The sequence below is a fragment of the Lucilia sericata genome, unplaced genomic scaffold (assembly GCF_015586225.1).
Source record: "Lucilia sericata isolate MDLA Ls3-8-SP2 unplaced genomic scaffold, ASM1558622v1 Contig000555F_arrow, whole genome shotgun sequence".
Lineage (NCBI taxonomy): Eukaryota > Metazoa > Arthropoda > Insecta > Diptera > Calliphoridae > Lucilia > Lucilia sericata.
The window spans coordinates 31,833-55,335 of NW_023994565.1; the positions used below are offsets into that span (position 1 = coordinate 31,833).

General features: G+C 33.2%; 4 protein-coding genes across 4 annotated transcripts; 2 read left to right on the forward strand and 2 right to left on the reverse strand.

Moving 5' to 3' along the window:
- Positions 1 to 2,248: 2,248 nt before the first annotated feature.
- Positions 2,249 to 3,909, forward strand: LOC119606141 (cytochrome P450 6A1-like). The gene is given in 3 exon segments (XM_037959539.1): positions 2,249 to 2,969; positions 2,971 to 3,376; positions 3,441 to 3,909. Coding segments are annotated over 3 exon segments (1,521 nt in total). The 5' UTR covers positions 2,249 to 2,282; the 3' UTR covers positions 3,869 to 3,909.
- Positions 3,910 to 5,346: 1,437 nt separating this feature from the next.
- LOC119606164 lies at positions 5,347 to 9,544 on the reverse strand. The gene is made up of 4 exons (XM_037959565.1): positions 8,374 to 9,544; positions 7,897 to 8,316; positions 5,866 to 6,999; positions 5,347 to 5,801 (listed from the first exon to the last, which is right to left on the reverse strand). Exons 1-4 carry the CDS (start codon positions 9,479 to 9,481, stop codon positions 5,383 to 5,385), a joined length of 3,081 nt encoding a protein of 1,026 aa, XP_037815493.1. The 5' UTR covers positions 9,482 to 9,544; the 3' UTR covers positions 5,347 to 5,382.
- A 4,367-nt stretch (positions 9,545 to 13,911) lies between these two features.
- LOC119606142 (probable cytochrome P450 6a21) lies at positions 13,912 to 15,844 on the forward strand. The gene is made up of 2 exons (XM_037959540.1): positions 13,912 to 15,088; positions 15,154 to 15,844. Exons 1-2 carry the CDS (start codon positions 13,987 to 13,989, stop codon positions 15,570 to 15,572), a joined length of 1,521 nt encoding a protein of 506 aa, XP_037815468.1. The 5' UTR covers positions 13,912 to 13,986; the 3' UTR covers positions 15,573 to 15,844.
- Positions 15,845 to 18,609: 2,765 nt separating this feature from the next.
- On the reverse strand, positions 18,610 to 22,841 carry LOC119606165 (cytochrome P450 6a9-like). The gene is given in 5 exon segments (XM_037959566.1): positions 18,610 to 19,066; positions 19,132 to 19,686; positions 19,689 to 20,022; positions 21,196 to 21,614; positions 21,676 to 22,841. Coding segments are annotated over 5 exon segments (2,829 nt in total). The 5' UTR covers positions 22,778 to 22,841; the 3' UTR covers positions 18,610 to 18,647.
- Positions 22,842 to 23,503: the final 662 nt, after the last annotated feature.

Here is a 23,503-nt window from a genome sequence, read left to right on the forward strand (position 1 = left end):
GTTCTAGTTCAGTTCTAGTTCAGTTCTAGTTCAGTTCTAGTTCAGTTCTAGTTCAGTTCTAGTTCAGTTCTAGTTCAGTTCTAGTTCAGTTCTAGTTCAGTTCTAGTTCAGTTCTAGTTCAGTTCTAGTTCAGTTCTAGTTCAGTTCTAGTTGTAGTTCAGTTCTAGTTGTTAGTTCAGTTCTAGTTGTAATTCAGTTTCTAGTTGTAGTCAGTTCTAGTTGTAGTAAGTTCTAGTTGTAGTTCAGTTCTAGTTGTAGTTCATTCTAGTTCAGTTCTAGTTCAGTTCTAGTTCAGTTCTAGTTCAGTTCTAGTTCAGTTCTAGTTCAGTTCTAGTTCAGTTCTAGTTCAGTTCTAGTTCAGTTCTAGTTCAGTTCTAGTTCAGTTCTAGTTCAGTTCTAGTTCAGTTCTAGTTCAGTTCTAGTTCAGTTCTAGTTCAGTTCTAGTTCAGTTCTAGTTCAGTCTAGTTCAGTTCTAGTTCAGTTCTAGTTCAGTTCTAGTTCAGTTCTAGTTCAGTTCTAGTTCAGTTCTAGTTCAGTTCTAGTTCAGTTCTAGTTCAGTTCTAGTTCAGTTCTAGTTCAGTTCTAGTTCAGTTCTAGTTCAGTTCTAGTTTCAGTTCTAGTTCAGTTCTAGTTCAGTTCTAGTTCAGTTCTAGTTCAGTTCTAGTTTCAGTTCTAGTTCAGTTCTAGTTCAGTTCTAGTTCAGTTCTAGTTCAGTTCTAGTTCAGTTCTAGTTCAGTTCTAGTTCAGTTCTAGTTCAGTTCTAGTTCAGTTCTAGTTCAGTTCTAGTTCAGTTCTAGTTCAGTTCTAGTTCAGTTCTAGTTCAGTTCTAGTTCAGTTCTAGTTCAGTTCTAGTTCAGTCTAGTTCAGTTCTAGTTCAGTTCTAGTTCAGTTCTAGTTCAGTTCTAGTTCAGTTCTAGTTCAGTTCTAGTTCAGTTCTAGTAGTTCAGTTCTTAGTTCAGTTCTAGTTCATTCTAGTTCAGTTCTAGTTCAGTTCTAGTTCAGTTCTAGTTCAGTTCTAGTTCAGTTCTAGTTCTAGTTCTAGTTCAGTTCTAGTTCAGTTCTAGTTCAGTTCTAGTTCAGTTCTAGTTCAGTTCTAGTTCAGTTCTAGTTCCGTTCTAGTTCAGTTCTAGTTCAGTTCTAGTTCAGTTCTAGTTTCAGTTCTAGTTCAGTTCTAGTTCAGTTCTAGTTCAGTTCTAGTTCAGTTCTAGTTCAGTTCTAGTTCCGTTCTACTTCAGTTCTAGTTCAGTTCTAGTTCAGTTCTAGTTCCGTTCTAGTTCAGTTCTAGTTCAGTTCTAGTTCAGTTTCTAGTTCAGGTCTAGTTCAGTTCTAGTTCAGTTCTAGTTCAGTTCTAGTTCAGTTCTAGTTCAGTTCTAGTTCAGTTCTAGTTCTAGTCAGTAGTCAGTCTAGTTCAGTTCTAGTTCAGTTCTAGTTCAGTACTAGTTCAGTACTAGTCAGTACTAGTTCAGTTCAGTTCTGGTTCATTTCTAGTTCTGTTCTAGTCCTGAAATTATTCTTATTATTTGCTATCAAATGTCATCATGTATTTTACTTAAGTACCTAATTTAATCAAACAATACTTTTGTTGTGTTTATTTTCAGCAAATTTTGTATAGAAAATAATTTCACAATAATATTGATAAGTGCCGGTGAAAATATGTAAGTATGTATTTTTCTTTTTGTTGGAAATATAATAAAGTATTTATTTTATAATTAAAATTCTACAAAGAAGTAAAAGAGAATGATAATTACTGCATATTTGAAATTATTAAGAATTTAGATGAGTATATTGGTAAAATCATTCCGTTTGTAACACATCGTAAAATTTTCGTGAATTATGGTATTTTGGAAAAAAATTTTAATTTAGAGGAATTACATGGAAAATCGTATGTAAGATGAAGTATTTATATATTCATCAAATGTCGATTTTTTTATGAATATTATTTTTTCGTGAAAACTTTTTTATAAAATTATTTTGGTGAAATATCAAAATTTAGTTAAAATGGCACATTTCTGGAGAAATATGACAAATAAATTTCAAGATTTTTATCCAACAATTTGAATTTTCAACTGTAGAGAAAATTTGGTTTAATCATTAAAGTTGTTAATGTCAATTTCTTATCAATGCAACCGAAAATCCATAAAGAAGAATATTAGACAAATATGTATATGTATGTAAATAAGAAAAGAATGCATATAGATTCTTCTATAAGCTATAAAAACTCAGACAAGCAATTGTTTACTGTTCAGTGATTAAACAAACGTTGATTATCAAACAAAGAAACCATGGAAGCAATATCGTTGTCATTATTTTATCCCATAATAGCCGTAGTAACGGCAGCATTATATTTTATTAAACGCAACCTTAATTATTGGAAAGATCAGGGCATACCTACCGAAAAACCCCATTTCTTATGGGGCAACATAAAGGGTTTGCGCACCCATTATCATATTGGAGATATAGCGGCAAATTATTATAAAAAATTTAAGGGCAGTGGTCCGTTTGCTGGTTTACTTTTTATCCAACGTCCAGCAGTGGTGCTATTGGATAAAAATCTAATCAAAAATGTTCTCATTAAAGATTTCAATAATTTCATCGATCGTGGTTTGTACTATAACGAGAAAACGGATCCTTTGTCAGGACATTTATTTTTAATAGATAGCCAAAAGTGGAAAATATTAAGAAATAAATTGTCACCCACTTTTACCTCCGGAAAAATGAAATTGATGTATCCCACTTTGTTAAAAGTAACCGATCAATTTATAAGTGTTATGAAGGACAAGGTAAAAGAAGATCCTATTGTGGATATACACGATATGTTAAATCGTTTCACCATCGATATTATAAGCAGCTGTGCTTTTGGCATTGAGTGCAATAGCTTGGGTAATTCCAATTCAGAATTTCCCCGAGTGGGTAAAATAGCGATAATGGAACAGAGACATAATACCGTCATCATGGCCTTGATAGACAGTTTTTCCGCATGTGGCCCGTAAACTGGGTATGCGCATATTCCCCGAAGAAGTTCATCAATTTTTTATGACCACAGTCAGGGATACGATCACTTATAGAGAAAAACATAATATACAAAGAAATGATTTCTTGAATATTTTACTTGAAATGAAAAAGAATGAAAATGATAAAACGGGTCTTGAAGGCTTAAGTATTGAAGAAATCTGTGCCCAAGTATTTGTGTTCTTTTTGGGTGGTTTTGAGACTTCTTCATCCACCATGACTTATGCTTTATATGAATTGGCTCAACACCAGCATTTGCAAGAACGTTTAAGACAAGAGATAAATGAGGTATTTGAGAATAGCCCGGATGGTCAAATAACCTATGAAAATCTCAAAAATATGAACTATTTACATCAAGTGGTATCAGGTATGTATAAAACAGGAAAGTTTATGGTTATATAAAGTTATAGAAAATCATACTTTCTTTACAGAAACCCAACGCAAACATCCCGTTATAGCCCAGCTACATAGACAAGCTCTTAAGGATTATGTTGTCCCCGGTTTTCCCCAGTATGTGATTAAGAAAGACACTCCTATTTTAATATCAGTACTAGGCCTACATCACGATCCCGAGTTGTATCCCCAACCAGAAGAATTCGATCCTGAACGTTTTACTCCCGAAATGGTTAAACAACGTGACCCTGTCGAATATTTGCCATTTGGTGATGGTCCTCGCAATTGTATTGGTAAACGTTTTGGTCAAATGCAAACGCGTTTAGGTTTAGCTTATTTAATAAGAAATTTCCAATTCTCCATATGTTCTCAAACGGAAATGCCCATAATTATTGATCCCAAAGCCATGGCATATGTACCGAAAAATGTGATTTATTTGAAACTCGAGGAAATAAGTTCTCTATAAGAAATAATAACATGATAGTTTTGGTGAAATATTCCCTTAAATTTAATTTTCTTTTATTTAAAAAAAAATCGAAATTCTGTGTTTAAATGGTGAAAATATAGTTAATACCGACTTCAATGCTCCCTAGAATTGATTGCATTACTGTCAGTTACTGGCTGCATTATTCTCTAGAACTAAAGTCAGCATTACTTGTTGCTCTGGCTACTTGCTGAATTGCTCACTAGCATTAAAGTCAGTTACTGGAGAGATTATTTGTAACAGATGATTTTCCCAAGTATGTGAAGTCCTCTGTTCGAATAAAGTTCATTATTGACTGCATTACTAGTTACGAAGTCAGTTAGAGGGTTTCATAGTTCTCTAGAAGTAAAGAGTGAATTGCCCTCTGAAAATCAATCATTGGTCTCTAAATTAAATTACTAGCTGCATTGGTCACTCTCAAAAAATTAACCATTACTCTATAAGAAATGAATTCATTTAATGTCTTCAGTGCTTCTTGGAATTCACTTGTTTGTTCTCTAGAACTGAAGTCAGCTCTCTTGAAATTAATCATTATTTACTTAAATTTAAGTCAATTACTTACTGCATTACTAACTGCATTACTGTCATTTACTGGGTTTCTTGTCCCTGGCATTGAATGTAAAGCTCTGTAGAAATAATGTCTGCATTATTCGCTAAAACTAAAGCATTGCCCTTTATAAATGAAAATTTTTTCTCTAAAAGTGAATTTAATTAATGAATGCATTGTTCTCTCGAATTGACGTAAGCATTGCTCTCTTAAAATCAAAAATTTTTCTCTGAGAATAAATTTAATTATTAACTCTGCTCACTTTGCTTAGCTTCGCAGAAATTAGTGCAATTACTAGATGAATTGTTATCTAAAACTAAAAATTTTATTGGAAATGGAAATAGATGTTTAAATAGCTATAATAATGTTTAAATAGCTATACTAATGAGAAATCCCAGATAAGCCATTTACTTTATATGAAAAAATACTAAAGAAAAAGCTATTGAGTTATAGAGTGAACTTTGTCTTCAAATGAGATAGTGGAAAATGTGATAAAATATTTTAAACTCATTTCAAAACTCTCCGCAAAAACTTAAAAAGCGTTCTCTCAATAATTGAAACGTAATTTTATCTTATCGGAAGATCACTCTGGCTCGATAGCACAACTTTAATGGAATAGTGTAAACAAAAGTAATTCAATGTAATCGGTTTTAATTTAGTTTATCGATTTATAAGATCTATTAATCAAATATAGTCAAACTTTAAGACCCTATATATAAATATCTCGAAATCATGATGTGGTGGAGAAATTTCGACGTGGGATTCGGATTCAGCTCAGCTTTGTCTTTTATTAATTATTCTCAGAGTTAATAAATTGTTGGCCTTTGTTATTGACGCCTAAAGGTGGAGACCTATTCCAAATTGCTATAAAATCGGCTCTAGTGTTTAAGATTGAATGACTCACAAACAAATAATAACAATCATTATAATATTTATTATTTCCCCAAATTTATCGCACTTCAAACATTTTCAAATATATGCCATTTTTTGCGGAGATCAAAAAATTTTGTTTATCCATTATTATGGGTATTTCGGTACGATCACAACATTCGACACGATATTGGCGTAGTATGGAAATTAAACCTAATTTTGTTTGCATTTTACCAAAACGAGCACCAATACAATTACGGGGACCAATGCTAAAAGGTAAATAGGCAGCATTATGACGTTTTTCGATTTCCTCTGGCAAAAAACGATTAGGATCGAATTTCATGGGTTCGGAATAATATTCAGCATCTGTATGTATGGCAGAGATGGGTATTATAATGCTGGTGCCTTTTTCTATAATCAACTGCGTATTGGGTACTTGGTAATCCTTATTAGCACTGCGTACTAAATTCGGCTGAACGGGATACAAACGTAGGGTTTCTAAGATATCAAAGAAATATATATGTACATGAATATGTTTATAATGAATACCACCACTATTTACCTGCTATCACCTGTTCCAAATAAACCATAGAATTAATGCCCTCATAAGTGAGCTCCTTATTGCTGGCCTTAATGGTAGTGCAAATTTCTTGCCTTAATTTTTCTTGTATATCCCCATGTTGAGCCAATTCATAAAGACAAAATGATATGGTGGTCGAAGAAGTTTCAAAGCCTCCCAAAAAGAATACAAAAGTTTGTGCTGCCATTTGCTCAATGGTTAAACCTTGAGACAAATCTATGCGTTGAGCTTTCTTTTTCATTTGATCATTGTCATTTTTACTTTTAAGCTCTATTAACAAATCCATGAAATCATTACGTTTGATATTATTAGTCAAACGATAGTCTACAGTTTCCTTAACAATATTTATAAAGAAATTGCTAATGTCATCGGTAAAGAGTTTCATATTCAATTGACGCGCCAATTCTGGACAGCACACCATAAATATTTGCACTAGAAGATTGTGTCTGGCCTCAGTGAATATTTTACGTCCTTTAACCGAAAATTCGGCATTGGGATCTTTAAGACTATTGCACTCTATGCCAAAAGCACAAGTACCTATGACATCAATGGTAAAGCGGTTGCAAAGATCTTTTATTTCCAATACCTGGTCCTGTGTACAAGCTAACTCAGCTTTTAAAGTTTCCGTAAAATTCCTGCCCACTGCCACCATTGTGGGCAACATGTACTTCATTTTAGCAGATGTGAATACTGCTGATAGTTTTGACCTCATAGCATGCCATTCTTCGCCATCCAAATTTGCCAAATTACCCGTTAAAGGATCTTCTTCTACATTATGAAAACCATTATGATCTTGAAAATTGCCAAAGTCTTTGATTAAAACATTTTTAACCAAATCCACATCAAGTATGATAGCGGCTTTTGTTAGATACATATAAACACCACAAAAAGCAGCTTTGCCTTTGAATTTTCTGTATAGTTTATGAATCACATCATTGACATGTTTGCTCGTGCCTACACCCAGATAATTTCCAAATGGCGGTATAGGAGTCTCATATAAAACACCACGTCTTTTCCAATAGCTATAGCGATTAAATAGATAGAATATTAAAATATTTATTAGACAAAATAATATTTGACCAAATGTTGAAAACATTTCGTGCGTCTGTTTAGAATTTTAAAACACTTTTAAGAACTTTAGAATTAATATTGATAATGAATGCACACACAAAAATGGAAAGCTTTAAGTTAAGCGAGAAATTGTTTACATTAAACTTTTTATAAATGATCTTAATTGTTTAACAACAAAACAAACTATATTTATACCCTACATCACTACAGTGGGGGAGGGTATTATGCGTTTGTACTGATGTTTGTAATACCCAAAAATATTGATCCTACACTCACCTTATAGTATACCAAACGGAACAGATTCACTTACTGGATCGATTAAGCTATGTCCGTCCGTCCGTCCGTCTGTCTGTCTGTCTGTCTGTCTGTCCGTCTGTGTGTGTGTTTGTCCGTCCGCCTGTGTGTCCCTGTAAACCTTGTGAGCACGCTACAGATCGCACATTTCAAAATAATTTGATAAAATTTATTATTGAAAATAAATCACATTTAATATCCATAATTGGTGTAGGGTATCATATGGTTCCATCTATAGTTTCCTACTTGTTTAATTAAAATTTATTAAATGAGATTACCGGAGACATAGAAAGAAACAATTCTTGTTTACAAGAGAGGGATAGAGAGAAAAACTGATCTTAATTCTCTTATTAAAAGTAAATTATACTACTTTCTCTCTCTCTCTCTCTCATCAAGAAAAATGCAAATAAACGAGAGAGCTGGTAAGAGTTTGTTCTGTTTTACGAGATTAAGTGATATAGAGAGAAACTCTTCTCGTTTCTCATAACAAAAGTAAAGTGATCATGTCTTTCTCCCACATTTAATCATTTTATATACATAAAAAAATGTAAACAAACTTTTTGTATAAATAAAACAAACCACATTTCAATTCATCAACATTCGTTGTCAATGTATTTATTTGATAATTTGTAAAAAAAAAATCGCATTACTTTTCGAGCTTTATCACTTTAAGTTGTATGCCATTTTTGGCACCTATCAAGAAATTCTTTTTATCAATTTCCAAGGGTATCTCAGTTTGGGAGCAGCACTCAAAACGATAACGTTGCAATAAAGAAATAAGACCAATTTTTGTTTGCATTTTACCAAAACGCGAGCCAATACAATTACGTGGACCATCTCCAAAAGGTAAGTAAGCGCAAGGGTGGCGTTTCTCCACTTCCTGAGGCTCAAAACGTGAGGGATCGAATTTTTCTGGATTTTCATAATAATCTGCATCATAGTGTATAGCTGCTACGGGTATTGAAATGGTAGTGCCTTTTTCTATTACGTACGATGAATTTGGCACCTGGTAGTCACTAACGGCCTGACGTATCAAATTGGGTATAACAGGATATAAACGCAAGGTTTCTAAGTAAAATTTATACATTATTTTCTATACAATTAAGTACCTTTCCGATAACCTACCTTGTATTACCTGTTCCAGGTACTGCATGGCATTCATGCCCTCATAACTCAATTCTCCTTTATTTTCCTCTAAGGTCTCCAAAATTTCCTTTCTTAATTTCTCTTGTATTTCGGGATTTCTTGACAATTCATATAAACAAAATGACATGGTGGTAGAGGAAGTTTCAAATCCCGCCAAAAAGAATACAAATGTTTGGGCCGCCATTTGTTCTACCGTCAAGCCCTGCGACAAGTCAATGCCTTTGGAATCCTTGGCCATTTCATCATTTTTAGCTTTTAACTCAATAATCAAATCCATAAAATCATTACGCTTAATATTATTCTCCAAACGATAGTTAACAGTTTGACGCACTATATTCAAAAAGAAATCGGTTATGTGATCTGTAAACAGCTTCATATGCAATTTTCGTGCCAATTTAGGATTTGTTATCATAAACGTTTGCACTAAAGGTCCATGACGTGGTTCGGTAAATATTGAACGACCTTTTTTTCTAAATTCTGCTTGAGGATCTTGCAGACTATGGCATTCTATGCCAAAAGCACATGAACCTATAACATCAGTGGTAAAACGGGCACATAAATCTTTTATTTCCACCACTTGTGCGGAGGAAGCTTCAACTGCCTTGTTTAAAGCTTCTGCAAAACTTTGTCCCACTTCCACTACCGTGGGAAACATATACTTCATTCTGGCAGAGGTAAAAACTGGTGTTAATTTCGTTCTCATCGCCCGCCATTGTTCACCCTCTAAAGTCAACAAATGTCCCGTTAAGGGATCATCTTTGACATTATTGAATATGGCACGATCGTGGAAATTGGCAAAATCTTTTATCAGTATATGTTTTATTAAATCCAAATCTAAGATCAAAGCAGCTTTGGTAAGAAACAAATAATAACCACAGAATGGTGTTTGGCCTTTAAAGCGGCTATACAGACGTTGATTGATGTCTTTAAAATGCAGAGTTTTACCAATTCCCTTAAAATTGCCTATCAGGGGTAGAGGAGTCTCATAGCATACCCCACGTCTTTTCCAGTAAGTGTAGTTGTTGTATAAGTACACAGCTAGCAGGGTGACAATGCTGAGCAGTAAAGTGCTCAATAGCGATAACATTTTATTTTTATTAATGCCACTACCTCTTAATAGTGTTGAAGTTAAATTTATACTGATCCAGAAATTAGCAAACAGAGTATGTATTTAAAATTTAATGGAAGAGAGCTTTTTGTTTAAAAGAAAGCTTTTTCTTTATTTACGTTTTAGATACAAATTGTTTGTTTGTAGAAAAACAAATATTTACTTTCATTAAAATTTCAAAATTTAAATTTTAAGTGAAAAATTTAATTTTTAATGGAAATCGGAGTTTTAATGAAAAATATATATTTTTTGTGAACACTTATTTTTATGTCGATTGAAGTCTTCGGCGCATTGATTTGTAGTTGAAATTGTGAGCATGTTGTAGAGAGTTGGAAACTTAATTTAAATTTTAAAATATTTGATCATTTATTCAGTTCAGTTATAAACAAAGTTGTCCCATTATCTCCATTGCTTTGACATAGTCCCCCTCTCTTGCTCTCTCTTTTCTTGAGCCCTACATCAGGCAAGGAATACTCATCGTGGTATACCGCGACATATTCGATACTTGTTCTATAGCCTAGCCTATAGTCTAGCCTATAATCTAGTCTATAGTCTAGTCTATAGTCTAGTCTATAGTCTAGTCTATAGTCTAGTCTATAGTCTAGTCTATAGTCTAGTCTATAGTCTAGTCTATAGTCTAGTCTATAGTCTAGTCTATAGTCTAGTCTATAGTCTAGTCTATAGTCTAGTCTATAGTCTAGTCTATAGTCTAGTCTATAGTCTAGTCTATAGTCTAGTCTATAGTCTAGTCTATAGTCTAGTCTATAGTCTAGTCTATAGTCTAGTCTATAGTCTAGTCTATAGTCTAGTCTATAGTCTAGTCTATAGTCTAGTCTATAGTCTAGTCTATAGTCTAGTCTATAGTCTAGTCTATAGTCTAGTCTATAGTCTAGTCTATAGTCTAGTCTTTTTTTTTTTTTTTTTTTTTTTTTTTTTTTTTTTTTTTTTTTTTTTTTTTTTTTTTTTTTTTTTTTTTTCATTAGGAGGTGTAAATCTTGCATTTGATTCCCATGGTAATAACCTTGGGATATGTCGGATTCCTACCGACTAAAGCACCCCCTTCGTCATCCAAAACCCCTGCGGGACCGTCTATAATGATATTGCATCGCAGGGTTGGTTAGCCTTATTTTAGCTATTTATCTCAATTAACGTTTCTCGTCTCACTTTCTCTTCCGCTCTTAGCTTCTCATGAACACCTTTAATCATTTTGCTTAATACTTCCCAGTTTTCTGATTTTTGTACCATTAAGTCGACAATATTATGCGGACTTAGGTGATTGCCAACCATTTCTTCCGCTTCTTGTCTCTCTTGTTGATAGCGGGGACAGTGGAACATGACGTGCTCCGGGTCTTCTACTGTATTGGGACAATGCGGGCATTCTGAAGAATCGTCCAGTCCAAATCTGTTCAGATAGCTTCTATAACCGCCATGACCAGAAAGGAACTGTGTTAGGTGATAGTTTACTTCGCCATGCTTTCTATTCCACCACACGTATATATTTGGGATTAATCCAAAAGTCCACCTTCCTTTGCGGCTTTCTTCCCATCTGATTTGCCATAATCGCATTGACTTTTCTCTTTCTATCTTTCGTATGTTTATACCATCATGTTCACCCCGTATTGCTCTTCTCTTCGATTCATATATACGTTTGGCTTCATCTGCTAAGATGTCGACAGGTATCAGCCCTGCAATGACATACGCCGCATCTTCAGATGTTGTACGATATGAACTACATACTCTTAATGCAGATAGCCTATAAACTGCAACTAGTTTTCTTGCCGTTGATTTTACGTTAAGAGCTCCAGCCCATATGGGAGCGGCGTAAAGGATAACAGAGCTAACCACCGTAGATATTAGTTTTCTCTTGTATTGTTTCGGCCCACCTACGTTTGGCATCATTCTTTCGAGTGCAACTCTAATATTCGATGCTTTATTGTGAACATACTCAATGTGAGCTTTGAAATTCAATCTAGCGTCTATTATAATCCCAAGGTACTTAAGATGAGTATTTGATCTAACCTGATGTTCTCCTACGGTTATTTCTAAATTTTCTCTTTTCCGACGGCTCGTCGTCAGCACTACTTCAGTTTTATGTTCTGCTAGCTCCAGGCCAGCACTTTTCATCCAGTTTCTTATAGTTAATATTACCTCGTTAGAGATTAGTTCTACTTCATCTTTAAATCTTGCTGAAACAGTTACCGCGATGTCGTCGGCAAAGCCTATTATATTTGCTTCTTCTGGAATATTCAGCGTTAATACATCGTTGTACATAACGTTCCATAATAAGGGGCCAAGCACCGAACCTTGTGGAACACCTGCGGTGACCTTGTATATTTTGCTACCGTCATCAGTGTTGTAGCACAATATCCTATTTGTGAAGTAGCTTCTTATCATCAGTGTTAGGTAATCCGGTATGCCAAGTCTACATAATTTATTAATTATTAGTCCCCAATTTGCGGAGTTAAACGCGTTTTTTACATCAAGTGTAATTATTGCACAGTATTTTCTGTTTGCGCCTTTGCCTTCAATAGCCGTTCGTGCTGTTTCAACTACCATGTTAATCGCATCGATGGTTGACCTAGCCTTTCGAAACCCGTATTGTCGGGTTGATAAACCTCCGTTTTCTTCCACAATTGGTAGTAGTCTGTTGTATATTATTTTTTCAAGTATTTTACCACTTGTATCAAGGAGGCATATTGGCCTATATGCTGAGGGGTCTCCTAGACGTTTATTGGGTTTTGGAATCAAGATTAGTGATTGTTTCTTCCATGCTTCAGGGAAAACTGCCTCTTTGAGGCATTGGTTAAATAAATCAACAAATGTTTTAGTTGATTGTTTAATTGCCAACTTAAGAGCATTGTTTGGGACGCCATCAGGTCCAGGTGCTTTGTCATCTCCGATTTTATCTACTATTGAGATTAGTTCTTCTTCCGTTGTTAACTCTATGTTTTCTGCGTGATATGGACTTCTTGTTGTAAATACGGAGTTTATGTGTTCTGGAAACAAAGTCTTAACTATTTTATCAAGTAGCTTAGGACAACTGGGTTGGGGGGTTTTCTTTCCCTTAAGGCGAGAGGTGACCACTTGGTAAGCCTTTCCCCATGGATCTGAATCTGCTTCTAAGCATATCTGTTTGAAGCTGTTCTTCTTACTTTTTAGAATTGCATGTTGGAATTCTCTCCTTGCGTATTTGTATTCGCAACACGCTTCTTCAAATCCTGGTCGACCTCTGAGACGTTTAGTCTTTCTTCTGGCTCTTAGACAAGTGGCTCGGAGGTTGCTGATCTCTGAGTTCCACCAATAGTTTGGAGGACGATTCTTTGTTATTCTTCTCCTTGGCATTGCAGAATCACAAGCTCTTCTAAGCCTTAATGAGACCTGTTTCGTCATTTCAGATGCTGTTCCATTCAGTTCTGTAAAATTCAAAAATTCTTGAGTAAATGCTTCTTTGTCAAGTCTCTTAGAAGCCCATCCTGTATAGTTTACGTTGTTCTCCTCCCTATGGGATCTAGTCTATAGTCTAGTCTATAGTCTAGTCTATAGTCTAGTCTATAGTCTAGTCTATAGTCTAGTCTATAGTCTAGTCTATAGTCTAGTCTATAGTCTAGTCTATAGTCTAGTCTATAGTCTAGTCTATAGTCTAGTCTATAGTCTAGTCTAGTCTAGTCTATAGTCTAGTCTATAGTCTAGTCTATAGTCTAGTCTATAGTCTAGTCTATAGTCTAGTCTAGTCTAGTCTAGTCTAGTCTATAGTCTAGTCTATAGTCTAGTCTATAGTCTAGTCTATAGTCTAGTCTATAGTCTAGTCTATAGTCTAGTCTATAGTCTAGTCTATAGTCTAGTCTATAGTCTAGTCTATAGTCTAGTCTATAGTCTAGTCTATAGTCTAGTCTATAGTCTAGTCTATAGTCTAGTCTATAGTCTAGTCTATAGTCTAGTCTATAGTCTAGTCTATAGTCTAGTCTATAGTCTAGTTTCTAGTCTAGTCTAGTCTAGTCTAGTCTATAGTCTAGTCTATAGTCTAGTCTATAGTCTAGTCTATAGTCTAGTCTAGTCTAGTCTAGTCTAGTCTATAGTTCTAGTCTATATTCTAGTCTATAGTATAGTCTATTGTCTAGTCTATAGTCTAGTCTATAGTCTAGCCTTTAGTCTAGAACACAAAATAGTTTGCTTTCCAAACTTTGAGCTGCCTACTAAAAGACAAAAGAACTGATTACATTATAATGGTAACCACAGAGGTTGCTTATTACGTCATTATTTTTTAATTATTTTTATAATTATATTTTGGTATATTAATAGCATGTTAAAAATAAGTGAAGCCTGGCAACTCTTAATAGATAAAGCTTTTTTATTAAAAACACTAGCCACACACATTCATATCACACTCCCAAAACCCACAAAACATTCAGTTTATTCTTGATCGTCGTATACAATATAACAGAAAAAAACTAATAGAATTAGAATTAAATAAATTAAATCGAAAAATGTTTATATCTCTAGTGCTAATAACAATAGTTTTGGGACTCTTGTCATATATAATATGGTGGTATCATAAACGTTTAGCCTATTGGGCGGAACAAGGTATACCCCATGAGAAACCCCACTGGTTGTTGGGTAATTTTAAAGGCCTCATGGATACTATTAACTTCCACGAAATGCTATTTTATTTCTATAACAAATTTAAGGGCAAGGGACCATTTGCTGGTTTTTATTTTGCCTCCAAACCTACGGTCTTTCTAATGGATCCTAAACTTATACAACAGGTGTTGATTAAAGATTTTTCAAATTTTACCGATCGTGGCTTTTATTACAATGAAGAAGATGATCCTCTAACAGGTCAATTATTCTTATTGGACGGTCAGCAATGGAAAAATATGAGAAATAAATTATCGCCCACTTTTACATCGGGAAAAATGAAACATATGTTTCCCATTATCATTGATATAGGAGAGGAATTTATTAATGTAATGGCTGAGGAGATAAAGGAACATGATAACATTATAGAAATCAAAGATTTAACTAGCCGCTTTACCACCGATGTTATAGGCACTTGTGCCTTTGGTATCGACTGCAATAGTCTTAAAGAACCCTTTACCGAATTTCGTGTAATGGGCAAACGGGCTATTAAAGAACAAAGACATGGCTTGCTGATAAATGGTATAATGCAAAACTTTCCCGAATTGGCTCGTCTTATACATTATAAACAAATACCCGATGATATAGAAAAATTCTATATTGATTTGGTTAAACAGACGGTGGAGTATCGTGAAAAGAATAATGTGCGTCGTAATGATTTAATGGATACTTTAATAGATTTGAAAAATAAAAAACTTATCGCAGCAGAACATGGTGAAGAGTTAACAAATCTAACTTTAAATCAAATAGCAGCCCAGGCTTTTGTATTCTTTAATGCAGGCTTTGAGACCTCTTCGACCACCATGTCATTTGCTTTATATGAATTGGCTAGACATAGGGAAATACAAGACAAGGTACGCTTGGAAATCGATGAGGTATTGGAGAAATATCAACAGAAATTTACCTATGAGAGTATGAAGGAAATGAAATATTTAAATCAAATTATAGAGGGTAAGTTGGAAAAGTAAGATATATATCGTTCCAATATACTAAATTGTATATTATTTTCTTAACAGAAACCTTGAGGTTATACACCATTGTACCTATGATCAATCGCACGGCCTTAAGTGACTACGTTGTGCCGGGTTATCCCAATTATATTATAAAGAAAGGCATGAATATTTCCATACCCGCTTGTGCTATACATCGGGATCCCGATTATTATGCCCAACCTGAGGTTTTCTATCCTGAACACTTTGCCGAAGATGTAGTGGCCCAGCGTGAACCTTGCGTTTGGTTGCCCTTCGGTGAGGGTCCACGCAATTGTATTGGCATGCGTTTCGGTAAAATGCAAACTATTATTGGTCTCGTAATGCTTTTAAGAAATTTCAAATTTTCGGTTTGTGAGCAAACAAAAATACCTCTGACTTTTGATAAGAAAAGTTTTATGTTGGCCACGGACCATGGTATTTATTTGAAAGTTGAGGCGATTTAAAAATACATATATAAATAAAATTTAATGTGATCATATATATAAATATCAACAATGTGGTTTCTGAAGAAACGCATTTTAAGTTTCAAATATAGTTATGAACTTCTTTGTACTTTAATCTATAATTATAATTAACATGTTTAATTAATATTACTATTTTCTACCAGTTTAATTATAATTCTAATTTACATTTACCTTATTATGGGTTAATTAGTACCAATTAATAAGATTTATTTAAATAAAGTAACGTTTTATTTATATTTACTAAAGTTTTGTTGAAATGGGTGTGTTTTATCTCAGAGAGTTTTAAGAGAAAGAGTAAATATTGGTGAGTAATTATCCAGCAGTTTTATAAGTGGTCACATAACCTCGTTAAGACAATTTACTTCACTATTAAGCAAAAATAAGTCAACTGATTACTTAAACTATAGTACGTGATCTAGTCTCTACTTAATGGTGATTTTAGTGCCCCCAAGTAATCTAAAGTGTAGTTATTACCAATTCCAAAGTATTCGATTTTAAGAATAAATTAATTTTCGAACCTAAGTTAGATGACTGAATTTAAGTTTTATTGTAATCTTTTCAGGTTCAACTGTTTTCTTATGCTGCAACCACTATTGACAGATCGGTAAAATCAAAAAGACCTCCAGATCAACTGGGTATGTATAAAAAGTTAATATACAAACATATGTTTATGTGTATTTATTTGCGAACCAACAAAAAATATGAATAAAATATATGGCAAAATGAGTTAATAAAACTTTTAGATTTTTAATATCTACAGCGATAATGGCAAGACCATAATGCATTACTTCATCAAGAAATATTGAACAAATTAATGACCTTGATTAATTTTTTTAAAGCGTTTTTAAAAAAAAATTTATAGAGAATGTTAAAAAACTTTCTATAGAAAATGTTGAGCAATTTGTATAGAAAATGTTGAGCAATTTGTATAGAAAATGTTGAGCAATTTGCATAGAAAATTTTAAGCAATTTCTATAGAAAATGCTGAGCAATTTCTATAGAAAATTTTGAGCAATTTCTATAGAAAATATTGAGGAATTTCTATAGAAAATATTGAGCAATTTCGATTGAAAATCTTGAGCAATATCTATAGAAAATTTTGAGCAATTTCTATGGAATAATTTGAGCAATTTCTGTAGAAAATTTAGAGCAATTTTCGTAGAAAATTTTGAGCAATTTCTATGGAAAATGTTGGGCAATTTCTATAGAAAATGTTGAGTAATTTCTACAGAAAATGTTGAGCAATTTCTATAGAAAATTTGAGCAACTTCCTTAGGAAAGTGTTGAGCAATTTCTATAGAAAATCTTGAGCAATTTCTATAGAAAATATTTAGCAATTTCTATAGAAAATATTGAGCAATTTCTTGGGGAAAATGTTTAGCAATTTCTTTAGGAAAATGTTGAGCAATTTCTTTAGAAAATGTTGAGCTATTTCTATAGAAAATGTTATGTAATTTCTAAAGGAACATTTTGAGCAATTTCTATAGAAAATGTTGAGCAATTTCTAAAGGAAATGTTGAGCAATTTCTACAGAAAATGTTGAGCAATTTCTTTAGAAAATGTTGAGCAATTTTTACAGAAGATGTTGAGCAATTTCTATAGAAAATTTGAGCAATTTCCTTAGGAAAATGTTGGGCAATTTCTATAGAAAATGTTGAGTAATTTCTACAGAAAATGTTGAGCAATTTCTATAGAAAATTTGAGCAACTTCCTTAGGAAAGTGTTGAGCAATTTCTATAGAAAATCTTGAGCAATTTCTATAGAAAATATTTAGCAATTTCTATATAAAATATTGAGCAATTTCTTGGGGAAAATGTTTAGCAATTTCTTTAGGAAAATGTTGAGCAATTTCTTTAGAAAATGTTGAGCTATTTCTATAGAAAATGTTATGTAATTTCTAAAGGAACATTTTGAGCAATTTCTATAGAAAATGTTGAGCAATTTCTAAAGGAAATGTTGAGCAATTTCTACAGAAAATGTTGAGCAATTTCTTTAGAAAATGTTGAGCAATTTTTACAGAAGATGTCGAGCAATTTCTATAGAAAATTTGAGCAATTTCCTTAGGAAAATGTTGAGAAATTTCTATAGAAAATGTTGAGCAATTTCTTTAAGAAAATGTTGAGCAACTTGTTTGGGAAAAATGTTGAGCAATTTCTTAAAGAAAATTTTGTGGATTTTCTGTAGAAAACGTGGAGCAATTTCTATACAAAATGTTGAGCAATTTGTTAAGAGAATATTCAGTCAAAATGTTAAGCAATTTCTATATAAAATGTTGAACAATTTCTTTAGGTAGTGTTTAGCAATTTCTATGGAAAATGTTGTACAATTTCTATAGAAAATGTTGTACAATTTCTATAGAAAATGTTGGGCAATTTCTATACAAAATGTTGAGCAATTTCTATAGGAAAATGTTGAGCAATTTCTTTAGAAAAATGTTGAGCAATTTCTTTAGAAAAATGTTGAGCAATTTCTATAGAAACTGTTGGGAATTTCAGTAGAAAATGTTGAACAAGTTCTATAGAAAATGTTGAGCAATTTCTTTAGGAAATGTGGAGCAATTTCTTTGAAAATGTTGAGCACTTTCTGTAGAAAAATATTGAGCAATTTCTATAGGAAAATGTTTATCAATTAATATAGGAAATGATGAGCAATTTCTAGAGAAAAATGTTGATCATTCTCTATAGGAAAATATTGAGAATTTTCTTTAAGAAAATGTTGAGCATGATGATGTGTATTTCTTTACGAAAGTTTTAAACGATTTTTTTTTTTTTTTTTGAAAAATGTTGAGGAATTTCTATAGAAAATGTTGGCAACTTCTATAAAAATCAAGTAAAGTCAATTGGGTTCCTTTCTTTCATTACCAATTGAAATTTATACATTAGCAAGACCATCAAGTATGATCTCATAAATGAACTCAAAATGAAAAAATAAAAACATTTATTGAATTAAAGCAAAAATCAGACAAATAACTTAAATACAAAGATGCTAAACATATGTTTCAATATCATTTACGCATTCAAAATAATCTCAAAAGTTTTTTTCTTAAAAATAAATTTACAATTTCTTAACTTTCAAATAAACACCCTTCTCGGGTCCCAAAAAGTAGGCATTTTTATCGAATACTGGTGGTATTTGGGTACGCTCACAAATGGAGAATTTGAAATTTTGCACTAGCAAAGCCAATGCCAAACGGGTTTGCATGACACCGAAACGTAAACCAATACAATTACGTGGTCCTTCGCCAAAAGGTAAATGTAAAATAGAATCACGTTCAAGAACCTTAGAGGGTAAGAAATTGTCGGGATTAAAGTCATTGGCATTGGCATAAAACTCTTCATCACGGTGAACACCTATGACAGGTATTAGAACATTCATGCCCTTTTTGATAACATATTTAGGATGGCCGGGAACCGGAAAATCCTCCAAGCAGCAACGGTTCAGAACGGACACAATGGTATACAGACGTAGAGTTTCTGTTGGTGAAGGAAATTTTCTTAAGAAATATAATTAAATATTTAAATTCATTTAACAAAATTACCTTGTAAAACTTGATGCAAATATACCATTTCTTTTAAGCTTTCATAGTTAAAGGTTTTGTCATATTTCAGCCAGATTTCATTTATTTCCTCTCTCAATTTCTCCTGTATGGACTCATGTCGAGCTAACTCATATAAGCAAAAACCTAAAGTTGTGGAGGAGGTCTCATAGCCTGCCGTAAAGAATAATACTATTTGTGCCGCCATTTCCCCTAAACTTAAATTGATGAATTCTTCCCCATTTTCCGCTTTAATGGCTTTATTATTTCTCAATTCCATTAAAATATCTATAAAATCATGACGCTTGACTTGATTTTCTTCTCTAAAGTTTATGGTGTCTCTAACTAGACCCATAAAGAAGTCGCTTACTTCGTCGGGTACCAATTTCCAGTGCATTTTTTTAGCCAATTTAGGAAAATTAAATATCAGAGCTTGACCCAATTCACCATGTCGTTGTTCGGTCAGTAGACGTTTTCCCATTATATGAAATTTGGCCTCGGGATTAGTTAAACTATTGCACTCTATGCCAAAAGCACAAGAGCCTATAACATCGGTACCAAAATATCTCTTAGTTCTACTACACCATCCTCCTCCTCTTTGGACTTTTTCTCCAAAGCCTTTACCAATTCTTCGGCCACTTTATTAACTGTGGAAAACATTAACTTTATTTTGCCTGATGAAAAGGCAGGAGTAAGCTTTTGTCTTAAAGTTTTCCATTTCGCACCATCCAACATAAACAGCTGACCCGTCAAGGGATCATCTTCAGGATTATGAAAGAAACCACGATCGGCAAATTTATGAAATTCTTTTATCAATATAGTTTTCATTAGTTCAGTATCTAAGATAAACACCGCCGGATGACTAAATGATCTAACCATATTTCGGTAAAAGATCTAACCATATTTCGGTAAAAGATCTTTTACTTCTTAGACCGGTAAAGTTGCCCAGTAATATATTCGGTTTTTCACAGGCAATACCCAATGATTGCCAATAATTTAAACGTTTTTGAAGGAAAATTATGAAGTACGTAAAAAGAGTGACTAAAACACCCACCAAAATGGCCGAGATCAACATTTTTGGTGTATTTCGGAGAAGTACTTGAAAATAACTAAATTTTCACCGCACAAAAAAAAACAATATTTTGTGAAGAAAAGTATTTGTTATGGTTGAAAGGGAGGAGAAAGAGGGTTGTTTAATAAACAAATAATATTTGAGAGAGTATAAACTTAAACCAAGAGCTTTTTTATGTTAACACAAAAGCTTTTACCTACTAGCTAAAGAATTTAGCAAAACAAAAAGTTCTAAAAAGATAACAAAAAGAAAAATGCAGACAAGACCGACTGAGTGATAGCCTACACCAGGTGTAAACATAATTTAAAGAAGTTAGTTAGTTAGTTAGTTAGTTAGTTAGTTAGTTAGTTAGTTAGTTAGTTAGTTAGTTAGTTAGTTAGTTAGTTAGTTAGTTAGTTAGTTAGTTAGTTAGTTAGTTAGTTAGTTAGTTAGTTAGTTAGTTAGTTAGTTAGTTAGTTAGTTAGTTAGTTAGTTAGTTAGTTAGTTAGTTAGTTAGTTAGTTAGTTAGTTAGTTAGTTAGTTAGTTAGTTAGTTAGTTAGTTAGTTAGTTAGTTAGTTAGTTAGTTAGTTAGTTAGTTAGTTAGTTAGTTAGTTAGTTAGTTAGTTAGTTAGTTAGTTAGTTAGTTAATTACTTAGTATGAGAAGAGCGCAACACATTCCACTCTCCCACTTTTAAAAGCCTTTGCTTGCTCTCACCTAAAGCTTCAATTTATAAAATTTGTTTACGATTATAATACATAACCAGATATTACTGTTCTACCTATATACACCGATACAACTCAAAACTGATATATATTGCAAATCATCCATAACAAACAAAAATTTCTATACAAACCTCAATTGAGAAATGTTTAGTTGTATAAAATTCAAACATATGTATAATTAAATAAAAACACACACTTGTTGAATACAAAGTACATACACTGTAAAAATGAGTATGACAATATTTTTTTATTTTTCTTTTTTTAACTAATAACGCACCATATCGCAACTTATTCCACTTTAGTAACTTTCAAATAAATACCCTTCTCGGTACTTAATAGAAAACTTTTTTTACTCAGTGTTAAAGGTATTTCAGTTTTAGAGCAGACCGAGAATTTGAAATTCTTTAAGAGTAAAGCTAAACCGATAATAGTTTGCATTTTACCAAAACGTAAACCAATGCAATTGCGTGGACCCTCACCGAATGGCAGCCATAAGACTGAATCACGTTCAGCCACCTTATCAGGAGAAAAGTTATCTGGATTGAATTTAAGCGGTTCGGGATAATATTTCTCATCACGATGTATAGCTCCGATGGGTATTATAATAGGCATGCCTTTTTTGATCACCAAATTGGGATGGCCTGGCACCACATAATCTTCCAAACAGGAGCGATTTAGTATGGGCAAAACTGTGTACAAGCGAAGTGTTTCTGAAAAAAAAAATTATTAGAATAGGTTTTGGTTAGAGAAAATCTTTCTAATTTCACTAACCTGCCATTACTTGCTCCAAATATACCATATCCTTCATGCACTCGTACGTAAATTTCTGATCATGTTTGGCGAAATTCTTTAAAACTTCCTGTCGGGCTCTCTCCTGCACCTCTTCATTTTGAGCCAATTCATATAAAGCAAAGCCCATGGTCGTGGAGGAAGTCTCAAAGCCCGCAGTGAAAAATACAAAAGCCTGGGCAGCTATTTCATCTATGGTTAAATTAGTCAATTCATCACCATGTTCGGTTTTAATCAATTTCTTATTTTTCAAATCAATCAACATATCCATAAAATCATTACGTCTGATATTATTTTTCTCACGATATTCCACTGTTTCTCTGACTATGCGCATGAAAAATGCTTCTATATCATCGGGCGTCTGTTTGAAGTGCAACTTACGGGCTAATTCTATAAAACTGGCCATAAAGGCTATAACTAAACGATTGTGTCTCTGCTCCACTAAGGCTTTACGACCCATTACTCGAAATTCCGCATTGGGATCTTTTAAACTGCTGCATTCAATGCCAAAAGCACAAGTGCCTATGACGTCGGTGGTAAAACGGGCCAGCAACTCCTTAACCTCTACAATACTATCTTGTTCCCTAACCATTCTATCGAAAACCTCAATAAATTCCTCTCCCACTCGTATAACTGTGGGAAACATAAATTTCATTTTACCCGAGGTAAACGTAGGCGATAGTTTATTTCTCATATTTTTCCATTTCAAGCCATCCAACAGAAACAATTGTCCCGATAAAGGATCATCTTTTTCATTATGAAAGAAGCCACGATCGGTGAAGTTTTGAAAATCTTTTATTAAAATATTTTTAATTAATTGAGGCTCCAAAGCAAATACAGCCGGTTTGTAAAACCAATAAAAACCCACAAAAGGACCACTGCCACGGAATTTATCATAATAATCTTGCCAGATTTCGTAGAAACCTCGACTGGTTTGTACTCCTTTTAGATTGCCCAGCAGCATATGCGGTTCCTCACACTTAACACCCAACATTTGCCAGTAGGACAACTTTTTGCGTAAGTGTAGAAAAAGAGCGACTAACAGACCCGTGAGAGTAGTTAAGAGAAACGATAACATTGACATTTTGTCGATTTTTTAAGCGTAACGCGATAGAAGAAATACGACCGTTAAACACGGTTGTTGAAAATGAACTAATTTGCAAAACATATATTGAGTGTTAGAGTAGTTATTAGACAATTATAAAAACTTATCAAATTTCTTGCTACTAATGACTTATCATTTAGATAGTGAGATAATACATTTTTTTCGTAGTAACTTGATTAGAAGCTCTAAGTATTAATAACACAGTCAGGGCTAATGCAATAAGATAGTGTTCACTCTACGTTGCACTTTCCATCGTGTGCCACTTTGAAGACTGTTTTGGTACCCTACATCAAACAAGATATGCTTTTGCCAATTTAGTAATAAAAACTGAAATCTTAAATTTATTATTATATATAGACTAGACTATATAGACTGGACTACAGACCGGACTATAGACTATAAACTAGACTATAGACTAGACTATAGACTAGACTATAGACTAGACTATAGACTAGACTATAGACTAGACTATAGACTAGACTATAGACTAGACTTTAGACTAGACTATAGACTAGACTATAGACTAGACTATAGACTAGACTATAGACTAGACTATAGACTAGACTATAGACTAGACTATAGACTAGACTATAGACTAGACTACAGACTAGACTATAGACTAGACTATAGACTAGACTATAGACTAGACTATAGACTAAACTATAGACTAAACTATAGACTAAACTATAGACTTGAATATAAACT

Coding starts and splice junctions, on each gene's coding strand:
- LOC119606164 (XM_037959565.1), bottom strand. CDS start 9,481: ATGTTATCGCTATTGAGCACTTTACTGCTCAGCATTGTCACCCTGCTA. Junction 8,317..8,373: donor CCTGGAACAGGTAATACAAG/GTAGGTTATCGG, acceptor AATTTTACTTAG/AAACCTTGCGTTTATATCCT. Junction 5,802..5,865: donor TTTGGAACAGGTGATAGCAG/GTAAATAGTGGT, acceptor TTGATATCTTAG/AAACCCTACGTTTGTATCCC.
- LOC119606142 (XM_037959540.1), top strand. CDS start 13,987: ATGTTTATATCTCTAGTGCTAATAACAATAGTTTTGGGACTCTTGTCA. Junction 15,089..15,153: donor TTTAAATCAAATTATAGAGG/GTAAGTTGGAAA, acceptor TTTTCTTAACAG/AAACCTTGAGGTTATACACC.